Here is a 12,947-nt window from a genome sequence, read left to right on the forward strand (position 1 = left end):
GCTGGAGATTGACTTTTGGGGATGCAGAACATTAACTTTGCTGTTGAACTGGCACCTGGACCTCACAGTGCCTGCAACACCTTCATGCCTTTTCTCTGTCCCTCACCACCCCCACCTCCTCTACCTTCTTGTAGTGCACTGCGCTGGGTTCCCATCTGAACAGGCTGCTGGATCGCTCTAAGCAATTTCAGGATGTATCAGAATCTCTCCGGACGTGGCTGCGAGAGAGTGAAGAGGCCGTGTCGAGCCTTCTTTCAGAGTCCATTTCCTCTGATCCGGCAGTTCTGCAGAAGCAACTAGCTAGTGCCAAAGTAAGGAAGTAGTCGAGCACTTCTGGCTTTGCCTTGGGTTCGGGTGTTTGCGGGGAAGGGTGCTGTTTTTGTTCAGCAGGCATAGAAAAAAGCAAACTTCAGGAGAAGCAGCTCTACCTTTTTACCACCTGGAGATAATAAGCCTGTTGTTTTGGGGTTTACTGGAACACCCAAGAACTGTATGCTTGCCCCAGGGGGGCAAATGGCAATTCTTTGCAGGCATTTCAGATTGAGAGAACGGCATTGGCAGGGTCTTAACTCCCTCTATTCCCCACTTAACTCTGTAGTTCCAACCTGTACGCCAGCTGTTTAAAAAGAAAAAAAAACCACTTGGGAGCATATACAAATGCAACTCTCAACATTAAGTTTAGGGTTTGGAACCCCTGCCCGGGTAAGCTTCATTAAAGATGGAGGTTTGGCAATGGTCCCTCAGTTCAGATGAATGCCTCTAGACATGTGCAGAATGTATTATTCTCAACACCAAGTAAACATAGCCGGGCATGTTCTCCCCACCCATGCCTGTTTTTAGAACTTAACCACCAACTTTTTGGTAAATATTTACTCCTGCTCTGCTCTTACTTTGTCGTTGATTGCAATAGTGCCTCCAGGAAGACCTTGCAGAGCACCAGGTGCCCGTGAAGCAGCTTGAGAAGGCAGCGCGTTCTCTCTTGGAGATACAAGAAGCTCCCACGCCTGACCACGAAGTCGTTAAAGAAACTGCTGGTAATGATAGAAAGCATTGCTGAGGACTGCCTGAGAAACATTCCACGGGATTATGCATGATAGTCATTCAAGGGAAGGTGGGCTGTGCTTTCTGGGTTTTCTGCCTCAGACACCACATTTTCCTTCGTGATCCAAGGCGTGGCATTTCTGGGCCACCCAGAAACAGTTCTTGAATTTGGTGAATGGCTTTTACAGGGCGAATTCCATATAACATCTGATATGTTGGGTTGGGCCCTGACCCAGATGGCCAGGCTTGCCTGATCTTATCAGATCTCGGAAGCTAAGCAGGGTCAGACCTGGTTAGGACTTGGGTGGGAGATCACCAAGGAAGCCCAAACCGGGGGTCACTACACAGAGGCAAGCATTGGCAAACCACCTCTGTTCGGCTCTTGCCTTGAAAACGCTACAGGCGTGCCAGAAGTCAGCTGCAACTTGACAGCACTTTCTGCCACCCTGTTGGATTGGAGATCCTTGGCCTGCTTTTAAACTCCCCACCTGCTCCTCAGTTCAACATTCACGGGATCTCGCTTGGCTTCCTCAGATTCTATCGTGAGTCGTTTCCAGAGTCTTTCCTGCCGGATGGCCGAACGCTCAGATCTGTTGCAAAAGTCCATTGCCCAGTCTCAGAGCGTCCAAGAGGGGCTGGAGACCCTCCTTCAGTCCATGTCAGATATCGAAAGGAGCCTCCAAAGGAACGACGTGGCTTCTTTCTCCTCCTCCTCCATCCAGGAGTCCCTTGCCACAAACATGGTGAGCCATTTTGCTTTGTTTTGCTGCCCTGGGGCTTCTTCCCAAATTTGGGGCGGGGGGTTTAGGAGGAATTTCAGCACTCTGAAGATTTTAGCTTAATCCAAATTCCACTTTAAATGTGGTTGAATCCTGGAAACTGCTTTTGGTGCATTAGCATTTATAAAGGACTTTCAGATGTTCAGAGATGGCAGAGCAGGGATTTGAACCCGGGTCTTCGAGATCCTAATCCAACACTTTAACCACCACACCATGCTGGCTGTTCTTGGAGGCAAAGAATATGTAATCTAATGTAAAGTTGGAGCAATGCTGATTCCAATGAAATATTTTCCTACCTGGCATCTAAATTCCTATATTTGAATGAGTCTGAATGCTACGTGGCACCTCCATGCCCATGTAATACTCCATTCTGGCGCCATGTCCCAGTGTTTTTACACACTGCTTTTCATTTGAGGCAAGGGCCTCGTGATCCGGTTTGTGCCAATGAGGCTGTCTTTCACGTGCCTGTCTCTGCATTAACAGAAGCTGAAGCAGGACATCGCCAGGCAAAGAAGCAGTCTGGAAGCCACACAGGAGATGCTGGCCCGGTTTGCAGCAACATCCGACAGCAGCACGGCAGCAGCTCTGCAGGCCAAGCTGGCGGAGGTGACAGAACACTTTGACAGCCTGCGGCGGCAGCAACAGGAGAAAGAGGATGCACTGAAGGATCTCCTCCCCAAGGTGGAGCAGTACGAGCAGCTCTCGGAGAATCTACGGCAGTTCATGGAGAGCAGGAGCCGCCTGCTGGCCTCAGGAAACCAGCCGGATCACGATATCGCTCACTTCTCCCAACAGATGCAGGTAGGAAGCCACTGAACAATGAAGAATCTCAGGGAGGAGTCAGCAGAGCCTGTGGCTTGCACATCTAAGGTCTCCTATTCAGGCTCTGGCATCTCCAGGTATGAGGGTTTCTGTTAACGGGGAGAGTGAGGCTTTTGCTAGGACCTCAGAAAGGGGCTGTCAGCAGCCAGAGGGCACAGCTAATGCAAGGCTATTTCATTAGTCATGCACAATTCTGCCTTTCTGAATTTTACAAACATAAACTGGCCAACAGACAGGGGAAACGTACTAAAGCACAGCCTAACAAAGTAATCCATTTGCACTTTAATAAAAACAGTGAACGGAAGTATCCGGTTGACTGTCATCTGTGAAAAGCCACGACAACTAGGCTAGATGGCTTTTTACTGAGAGAACAGTTTGCTTTTGCAAACTTTTAATGATGTTTATCATTACAAGTAGATCCCTGCAACAACTCTATGGGCCTTAACTGCTTTCCCCCCTCTTTTCAGGTTAGAGCGGCAGCTCTTTGCCATGTGACTGCCAGGTACTGGTCTTCATTTAAGACGATACCACATCCCCAAGTCCACCATGGGGACGTGGAGCCATTTTAGAACCTGTTTTTAAAATGTTTGGAGACTGTGGTGCAGGGAGATCTCATATCGAGCTGTTGCCAAAAAAGTTTACTGTGCAGAGAAATGGTCAGAGCCAGCCTCCTGGGCTATAAGGCACCATAGGAATGGGAGCACTGGTTCAGCAGTTCCAGTGCCAGACTCCAGCTGTATGGAATGGGTGATGAGGCATCTGCCGCCGTCCACCATCCGCCCACATGGCTGGCATGGGCCATGTTGCCTCGTAGCCCACTGTGGAGAATGTGGCTGTGTTCCCAGAGACACGTGCTGAATTGTACTCTTAATTCCAAAGCTTATTTTTTCCTCCCGGCTTTTTTCATATTCTTCTTCCAGGAACTGAATTCCGAGATGATGCAGCACCATGAAAACCTGGAGACATTGGAACGTGTGACTGCGGAGCTGAGCTCTTGTGGGTTTGCGGTAGCAGGCTCTCCCCAGCACCAGGAGAAGGTGCGCAGTTTGCGGAGAGATTTCCTGCAGCTTCAGAAAGTGGCGAAGGAGAGGTATGATGTGGCACAAGGAGCCCTGTGAACTCAGGAAAGGGGCAGCAATGGGCACTAGGCACAACGGAGCTCCAGCTATAGAATGTTAGGGGGCTTAGTCGTACTAAGCAGAATAACCTCATGGTCTCCAATGTTTTGTACTGCACAACTCTTGACACAGGTGACCTTTTTGCTGAGCTGACTTTGAAAGAAGGATCATTACTCTTTGTAGCATTTGCACCCATTCCCTTTTCTCCTCTGGTAAATGAGTTTTTTTATTGTGTCAAAAACCTGCAAACCTGTTTGGCCAGAAAGACAAAAAAAGTGTGTGTTTGTGTGTATGTATGTATGTGTGTGCGTATGTTTTTCACAGGCAGCAATGAACCAGCAACCTAAGAAGGAATGTGCCTTATAGTTGCTCAGTGGCTGCGTGTGGCTCCCTCTTTGCCACCTCCCACACTCCTTGTTGGCACTTCTAATTGCCCGTTGGGTCTTGTTTAGAATATCAAGCATTATGGCTTGCTCTGGGAGTAGTTCATAGGAGGAGCAGGACCAATAAGTTTCCCATCAAGGGAGGCACAATGTTAATATTGTTGTAGAGTGTTAAGATACGTACTCAAAGCACTTCTAGTGCTGTGATGTAAGGTAAGCTGAGAGAGAGTAACTGATCCCAGGCCACCCACTGAGCTTCCATGGCAAAGCAGGAAATCAAACCTGGGTTGCCCAGATCCTATTGTGATGCTCTAACCACTATGAATACTGGCTGTCTACTTGGAATATACAGAAGGGTCTGCCAATTGAAGACTGACCGTGATGTTTTCAAGATGAAGTGACACTTTTTCTTGGCTGTGCCAAGTTCTTTTCCTTGCTCTGCAATCGCTAGTGAGTTTAAAACTCCACCCCGCTCCCTCCGTGCCCCTTCAAGAGAGAAGGAGAATGAAGTCACCTAAAACTGACATTTTGGAGATGAGAAAAAGGGGTTGGAAAAGTCTGTCTCCTCTCGGGGTGTTTTCTCAACATGATTAGTAGGTGTGGAAAGACAGGAGGGTGGCTACAGCCAAGTCGTCCTTCTAGGGAAGGTGATTGCTGGTACTTGGCCATGACCTGCTTCACAAAGGAGCTGATTCAGAAGTTTTTTCCGCTCACCCCGTGTTTGTGTGTGTTTTGGGGGGAGTTGGGAGAATAGCTGTGCTGGAGTCTTATTGTCAAAGAACAAGCTGGAATCAAATCCCGGGTACCAGGAAGGTGCCTTCTCTTCTCTACCTGGAATGCGCTGCCATGAACAAACTGGCTCCAGACAAGGGGGCCAACTTTGCAAAAATTATAGTGGCACTGCTTAGTGAAGGTTTCAAGTGTTGAAGCCTTTAACAACCAGTGTATCAGTGATCCTCATGGCATTCCTGCTAGGTAGACTGAGAGCAAGGCTGAGAGTATAGTTGCTTGGGGATTCATGGCTGTGAAGTGAGAGTCTTAATTAGGTGGTCCTGGATAGAGTCATCCATCATGGGTGCAGACTTTTGAATGACACAGAACTCCTCACCTGGCAGAATGTATGCTAGCAGAGCGCAATGGAAAAACCAAGTCAATAGAAGAAGTCTTCCTCCTCTGCCCAGTCTGCTTCTTTCATCTCGACAGTTTTGATTTGGCTGCCAAGAAGAACTACTCAGATGAACATGCTAGCCCAACCTTGTCTAATGGGACCTGTAAATAGAAGGAAGGTCAACACTTGGCTATGGAGCAAAAAGTGTTCTTGTCAGAATATCTGGATTCTACCTTTGGTATCCCAAGACGATATATTGGAGAGAAAAGCAAACATAAAAAAGGGACTCAGGGCAGATTGGCCATTTAACTTATAGGGAAATTTCCCAGTGGACCATTGCCCTGAAGGGCTTCTGGGAACAAACAAAGCCAAGCCCCGGTAGCTGTGCATAGCTCTGGAGGGGCTGCTCCAGGGACATTTCGACTTCCCCATCCATGCCTCCTAAGGGGGAATAAACAGTCATGAGTTGACATGACCAACTACTTCTTTCTGTCCCCGCCTCAGAGAGAAAGGCGCCTCATCCTGCCAGGAACAGTTGGATGAGTTCCGGAAGTGGGTTGGATCCATCCGGAAGTGGCTGAAAGAAACGGAAAGGAACATCCCAGCCACTGAAACCTCTTTGGGCACCCATGAGTTGGAGAAGCGGCAGCAGCAAGTTGAGGTGGGTCAAGTGTGAGGTCAGGAACTCTGCATGTGAGGATGCTGGGAATGTCCTGTCAGGTGGCAGAGGGCACCCCATCTTGGGAAGAAGGTCCAAAGCGTGTGGCCCGGGAGGCTGAGCTTCACTGTGACCAACTGTAATGAGATCTGGAAACTCTGGGCAGAGAAGGGTGTTTGGCTTCTTCCCAAGCGCAGCGTCCACTGCCCTTAGGGGGACACATTTGTTCTTTGCAGGCACCTTGTAGCCCAGCCTGTTGTGTCTTCTGCAGTGGAAAAAAAAATTGCCAATCTGCACCAAGGAAAAATGAATTCTGAGACCTGTGCAAATTATAAGGCCTTTAAATATATTTTATCTGTGTGCTTAATTTATGGAATATATGCTGCTTTTGATATCCTTTGGGGGAAGGAGAAAAGATGTGCAGTGCACTCCTCCACCAACTTCATAAATCCTGTTAGTCCATGTGCAGCTCCATTCAAGTGGGCTTCAGAGATTTCACTGGCATGCAGGCCTACTTCATATCCTTATGGGCTAGAAACTTGCATTCCTATTTTAATTAACGTTGAAGTTCTCCAGATGTTAAATTCTGTGCCCAGGGCCCAGTTGCATGCTTCTGCAGTACAGCCTTGCCTACACCCAGTCTTGACATCTGGCTGTATTTTATTGTTAGTGCCTCTTGGACGAATGGACGGAAAAGGGAGGTCTTGTGAAGGATATCAGCTCCAGAGGGACGGCCTTAGAGAACTTGATAATTGAGATTACAGCTCCTGACGCCCAATCCAAAACAGGTGAGAAGCACCCTTTCAAAGCTGCTTTAGTACTGCTCAGTAAAGCTGTTCCTTCTCTTCTTTACAAATTATTCTGGTTTCAGTTGCTCATGAGATAGAACTTAGGTAAGCCACAGCAGCTTGGATTTGGGAGGGGAGGGAGATCACCAAAGCTTTGCCATATCATGGGCAGAAACTTGTGGGTGGGAAGCAGTCATGTCCAGTTTTGTTTTCCTGTTTTGTTTTCATGAAGATTTAAAGGATCCCTGGAGAGGAGCAGCAACTTTTGGTGGTAGACTATCCCAAGTCCAGTTAGGAACATTTCAGGGAATTTCTTTCCATGGCAGCCTCTTCCCTTGGCAATCTCATAAGAGCCTGAATAGCTGCTGCCAATCGGAGTGGGACACTATGGCTTTGAGGAATTGAAGGTCTGACTGTCTAAGGCAGCTTCGTGTATGTGAAATCCACTGGCTGTTTTTCTTGCTGCCTGGAGCAGACACTGCTTTGCTTTTTCCAACAGATATCCAAAATGCTGAACATCTGCCTACATATTAGAGGTGTTTGATACCTCATATACATTATTCTAAAATGAATTTCAGCACATTAGATAGCTTAAAGCCATACAAAATGGGATGAACCTCCATCTTCTCTACCACCAGCTCACACCTCCCAGGGGCTTTCAGATTTGTTCCTGTAGCTCTAATCCGCAAAACCTTGTACTAGAAGAAAACCTTGTTAGTTTTTAAGGTGCAATGAGGCCACTGTTTGTATTTTCTGGGACTGACTGTTGTGGTCACCCCTTTGCAGTTAGGGCACTGAGACCTCTGAAGGCCTGCTGTTGCAGTCGCTGAAGAAGAAGCCTTACTGGCAATTTAAAACCCTCTTGGGAATTTCAGTGGGGGAAGTTTAGTTTTCATTTCCTTTCTTTAAACCTCTTTTGGGGACGGTGACATCCCAGCAGCTGTTGAGTTCCCTCCCCCGGAGGGAATTGGATTGTGGAGATGGATTATGGAGAGAGAAGGGGGAGAGACCCATTGCACAGTTTTTGCAGCTGCAATACAAGAGGAAAATAAACAAGAATGCTTCGGGGATTGGCCTGGGCAGTTCTGAAATATGAGAAGCCTCTCTGGGGTTCTTGATGCTGTCTTAAGACTGAGGTTCCTGTCCAAACCAAACCTCTGATGAGGATTTTAGCAAAGAATTCTTCTGTGGCCTTGCTACAGAAAAAAAACCTTATTTCTGAGTTTCTCTTTTTGTATGTGACAAGTTTAATTAATTTAGGGGGAGAAATATTTCAGAAGTTCTGCTGTAAGAGGTGGCCGTCTCTTACTGGACAGGCTTTGGATATCACTCCATTCATCATCCACCTGCAGACAATGGGAACAAATTTTTACTTTAGTGAAAAGGCAGCTCCATCACATGACCTTGACCCTTACACAATCCACTGAGCCAGGAATGTACAAGTATAGCTACAGTCTGGAAACCATATATATATTGTAACTTGGGAATGGAGCTTAGGAGACCAAAACAGTGCCTGTCATGGAATGTTGTGTTGTCTTGTGCTTTGTTCGTGATTGTGGTTTGCTCTTTCAATCAAACCCATCATTCCCAGCTTGATTCTGACCCAATTTATGCGTTACCGTAGCAACACGGGGTAGCCAGCAAAATGCTGCTTCTACATAGTTGGCCAGTTGCAGAGTTACTGCTTCTTGCAAGCTGGGTTGCAGGGTTATCGCCTCTTTGATATCTACCTTGTTGCCTAGGTAATGTGAAGGGGGCCTCAGACTAACAGCTGAGATGAGGATGTCACCACAAACGAGGGTTGTTCCAGGGAAGGTTGCGACACATTGTTGCCAAGGCCAACTCGCCTGTCTGCATGTGGCCTTGATCATACAGAGTCTATGCGGAACTGCCTCCGCTGCCATGTTCCACCTCCACTCTGCTTCTGCAATGGGTGGCAGAATTCCTTGTGTGATTTTCCTGCCTGGGATACAGAGTTTCTGTACCATTGTCCCAGTTCCTGGTGGCAGTAGGTGCTGTGACGGGAAGCTGTTCTCCTGAACTGGAAGAACTCCTGATGTCCTTTGGGTTCTGTGCTTTCTGCTTGGTGGTGTGAAGGTGACACAGCGCAGAGGCTTTTTCCAGGCTCCTCTGTATGAGGAAGACATCTGAAAAGCCAGCCCTCTGTCCTGAGGCAAAGAGCTGTGATCTTTCCAGGCAGCAGAGGTGTGAATAGTTCATATTCGCAGTTACTCTAACTTTACCCTCCGGGGCGGTAGTCTGGTTGCAATGGACGCGGCATGCGTGTGTTATTGACTGTCTGTATTGCTAACATGTTTGTCTCTGTCGTTCTGTCTGCCTCTCCGTGTCTGTTTCACTCAGGTTCTGTGGTGCCCACCGCAGGAAGTTCTGTAGGCAGTGTAAATGGATATCACACCTGCAAAGGTGAGAGAGCCAAGCCTATCGTGTATGTGTTTGTGTAAATGGGTCTCTTGGTGGTTGTGCTATTCAGGTCTCTCAAAAGAACAGGGAAGTAGGAGTAGCAGTAACGTGATCTGTAATGACACAAAAATAATTATTAAAGTTATGTAACACGAAGCTCAAGAATCTGAAGAGGTAAAAATCAGTTGGAATCATCCTTAACAATAACGATATATAGTTATATATCATTATATAACAATGATAACGATGGTTGTTGTGGATTTTCCGGGCTGTATAGCCGTGGTCTTGACATTGTAGTTCCTGATGTTTCGCCAGCAGCTGTGACTGGCACTGAGAGACCTCTGTCTTTTGGTGCTACACCTCTGAAGATGCCAGTCACAGCTGCTGGCGAAACGCCAGGAACTACAATGCCAAGACCACAGCTGTACAGCCCGGAAAATCCACAACAACCATTGTTCTCCAGCCGTGAAAGCCTTCGACAATACATCAATAATGATAACCCTTAGAATAACTGAAATTCGAAATTGGCTGTAATTGATGAAAAGTTACATCACCTTGGCGAAGCCTCACAGCATGGGCTTTTAAAAAGTTTTTTGCAAGTATAAAAGGGAGAAATAAAAAGTGCTGCCTTGAGCTCTTAACATGAGACAGACAGACTTCTGTGATGCTGACCCCCAGGCCTTCCCTCTTAACAGAGGAGATGGATTTTTCACAAACGTCTTTCATGGCAGAACCATAAAATAAACGGTGCTCAGAAACTCCCCCACTCCTACAAATCCACTTGCAGTTGGCATGAGCAACTTTCATCTGCCTGCCCTTGAAAATAGCTGCCGAGGCCCGGCCAGCATTATATAGCCTTCTTAGAGGGAATTTGTCTAATAGGGTTAGATAAAGTACTTCAGTTTGGTACACCAAGGCATTGCAGAATCTTGGGATGCCATTTCAGATTAACTGGGGGGGAAGCAAGGCTGAGTCCAGGAATGGTGGGCCTCCTTCTGAATGGAAATTGGACTTTGAGTTTCAGTAGAACTCATGATATCCACACCATGCAAGGCAAATAGCCAGTATGCTTGCAGAGGTGGAGGGGGATTGCATGGCTCAGTCTAAGTATGGCTGAAGAACCAAAACGATTTCCAGGCTCTTCTTCCATCGACCCCTAAGACACATTTTCTGTCTAAGGAAGATATCTGCCCACAGATGAACTTTGGAAAGCTTTTTCTGTCCTAATTCAATGAAAGACCAAATAACACACCCCAAGTTACTGAAGTCTGTCCACTGCTTCTTAGTCAAAGATGGCGGCGGACAAAGCAAATATTGAGGATTTCAGGAAAAACAACAACAAAACCACCCTTCCCTGAGTATGATGAGTAAGTTGAAAGTTGCAGGCGCCTGCTAATGGTCTCTCACAAGCTCTGCCCCTGAGTTAATTGAATTAATTGAACTTCAAGCCACTTTCTCCAAGCACTGCTCTCCAAGGAATCTTATTCAGGGGTCCAGTGGATGAATTGCTTGAAACCGCCTCCCCTGTCTTCGTTGGCTGCCCCTTGCAAGCAGGGAGCTTGCCTTTGTATATAAAGCATACGTGAGAGCCATATGAGAACGAGGCACACCCTGCAGAATGAGCCAGAATGGCCTCCTCAGACCATGTTTTGTCTTTGTTGATGTAAACGCATCTTTAGACTTGTACCTTTGCCCCAGCTTCAGGGGTGTGACTAAGCACTGTCCCCGGCTCACGTTCCCTTTCTCTTTTGGTTTAGATTTGACAGAAATCCAGTGTGACGTGTCTGATGTGAACCAGCTCTACGAAGGGGTTGGCGCCACTTTACGAGAGTGCCAAGAAGAGCTGTCGGCCATGTTGGCGAAGATGAGGGATGCCCAAGAGGAGGCGAACTCGGTGCTGAAGTGGCTGGGGTCAAAGGAGCAGGCCTTCTCGGCCCTTGAAGCGTCCACCTCACCCACAAAGTCGGAGACGATGAGAGCTCAGGCGGAGCATAACAAAGTACGTGGCTCTTTTATCTGTGCTCTCATATTCTGCCTCCTTATCTAGGTGGATTGCAAGAAGAAAAGAGGCTTCTTGTGGAGACTACCACATGAACGCTTAGTACAAATTCGGCCCATGGCATACGATCCTTCGGGCTGATGAGGCTGGTAGTTGTGATCAAAACTGTGATCAGGGCTTTTTTTCTGGGGAAAGAGGTGGCAGAACTCAGTGGGTTGCCCTCAGAGAAAATGGTCACGTGGCTGGTGGCCCCGCCCCCTGATCTCCAGACAGAGGGGAGTTTAGATTGCCCTCCGCGCAGCAGCGCAGAGGGCAATCTCAACTCCCCTCTGTCTGGAGATCAGGGGGCGGGGCCACCAGCCACGTGACCATTTTCAAGAGGTTCCAGAACTCTGTTCCTCTGCGTTTCCCCTGAAAAAAAAGCCCTGGCTGTGATTATAAATTCGCTGGTTCTGGGGTGGGGCAGGCGTCAGCTGCTGGGCCCACAGATAGGGCCTAGTTATGAAGACATGCCAAGGGAGTAAGGGGCTTCTCTTCCGCTGAAGGAAGCAAAGTCTTGGTGAGGCCCATAGCCAAGGAGTTGGCAGTTTGGGGCTAGCTAAACCCTTTCAGGCAACAATTCTACTCTCTTCCTCTCCGTGCCCCTACCTTAGAGTGGGCTGGGTGGGAAGAAGCCTGGCTTTGGGCAACTGCTGCGGGGGGGGGGGGGGACTTGCCCTGCAGCAAACCATTTGGCTTCTGTATTTGTCTCCCTCTCCTGTGGGCTAGGCGGGCGTGGATTCTCACCGTCCCTGAAGTCTACAGCTCCACCTGAAAGAGAAAAATAGAAAAACAGAAAAAGTCAATACAGCATTGCTGTCTATATACTTAGCTTTCATTTGAATATCTTCCCCGGAGCTTCTTCTCCCAAAGAATGAGAAGGACTCTCTTACTGTTAATGGTGTATTTGAGCTGGGTTCATGTTTAAATGACTGCGGCCATTACTATCTATTTATGAGTGCTACTTATTGTAATAATTATTGTATTAATGTATTGGGAATTGTCTCCTGAACTATTGAGCACTTTATGATATCTATGAATGCATCTAGTCACTCTGTTAGATCAATCATGTTACAAAGTCAGCATTAGAGTTGTTTTTGGGATCGTGATTAACTTTATTCTCCTGGCTGTGGTTTGACCACTTAGGTTCTTGTCCCCTGCCTGTGGGGCAAGCAGTGTTGCCTATGAGTGGGAGCAGAGCAGGAGGACCCCTATGAGGCAAGCCAATTGCTTGCTCCACAACCAAACCCCCATGTCGTCACTGCCTCTCCCCTAATAGTGGAGAAGGCTGCAGCACATACTATTTGGCGGCATATCGAGCCTGCCTCCTCCTCGGTAGGAGAGAGTCCCCCACCAAGCTGGGCACCAGGGCAGTCTGTGCTTGGAATAGGGTTGCCATCTCCAGTTTGGGAAATTATTGGCGATGTGGGGGTGGAGCCTCAGCAGGGATGGGATGCCATTGAGTCCACCCTCCAAAGGAGCCATTTTGTCCAGGGGAACTGATCTGTTGTCTGGTGGTCAGTGGTAATTTCAGGAGACCTCCAGCCTCCATCTGAAAGGTCGGCAACCCTAGCTTGGAAGGGACAAGGGCAAGGAATCCCAGCCCCTGAGTACAGCTTAAAAAGGCATTGCTAGCCAGCAGATTGTCATGGAAGCTGCTTGGTGGGCCTTGGTGACATTGTTAGGCAGCAGTTCTTCCACTCTGCCCCTCTTTTGTGGCTTCATAGTCTACAATCCCACCGCCCAGATCTCCTTGGCCATGAGTGTGAAAATATCTCTGGGGAAAGAGGG

The 12,947-nt window shown here is 47.9% G+C and overlaps 1 protein-coding gene across 7 annotated transcripts in view; it reads left to right on the forward strand.

Moving 5' to 3' along the window:
• Window positions 1-12,947, forward strand: part of MACF1 (microtubule actin crosslinking factor 1) — a 286,862-nt gene that overhangs the window by 177,745 nt on the left and 96,170 nt on the right. For 5 of the 7 annotated variants that reach the window (XM_054998843.1, XM_054998846.1, XM_054998847.1 and 2 more), the window contains 9 exons: window positions 135-311; window positions 911-1,034; window positions 1,576-1,784; window positions 2,304-2,621; window positions 3,563-3,732; window positions 5,756-5,912; window positions 6,580-6,697; window positions 9,059-9,121; window positions 10,876-11,117. In XM_054998843.1, the coding sequence (XP_054854818.1) occupies window positions 135-311; window positions 911-1,034; window positions 1,576-1,784; window positions 2,304-2,621; window positions 3,563-3,732; window positions 5,756-5,912; window positions 6,580-6,697; window positions 9,059-9,121; window positions 10,876-11,117 (1,578 nt within the window). The remainder of the gene's footprint in view (window positions 1-134; window positions 312-910; window positions 1,035-1,575; window positions 1,785-2,303; window positions 2,622-3,562; window positions 3,733-5,755; window positions 5,913-6,579; window positions 6,698-9,058; window positions 9,122-10,875; window positions 11,118-12,947) is intronic. The other 2 variants (XM_054998845.1, XM_054998849.1) reach the window with 1 other exon arrangement.

Source organism: Eublepharis macularius, chromosome 15 (genome assembly GCF_028583425.1).
Source record: "Eublepharis macularius isolate TG4126 chromosome 15, MPM_Emac_v1.0, whole genome shotgun sequence".
Lineage (NCBI taxonomy): Eukaryota > Metazoa > Chordata > Lepidosauria > Squamata > Eublepharidae > Eublepharis > Eublepharis macularius.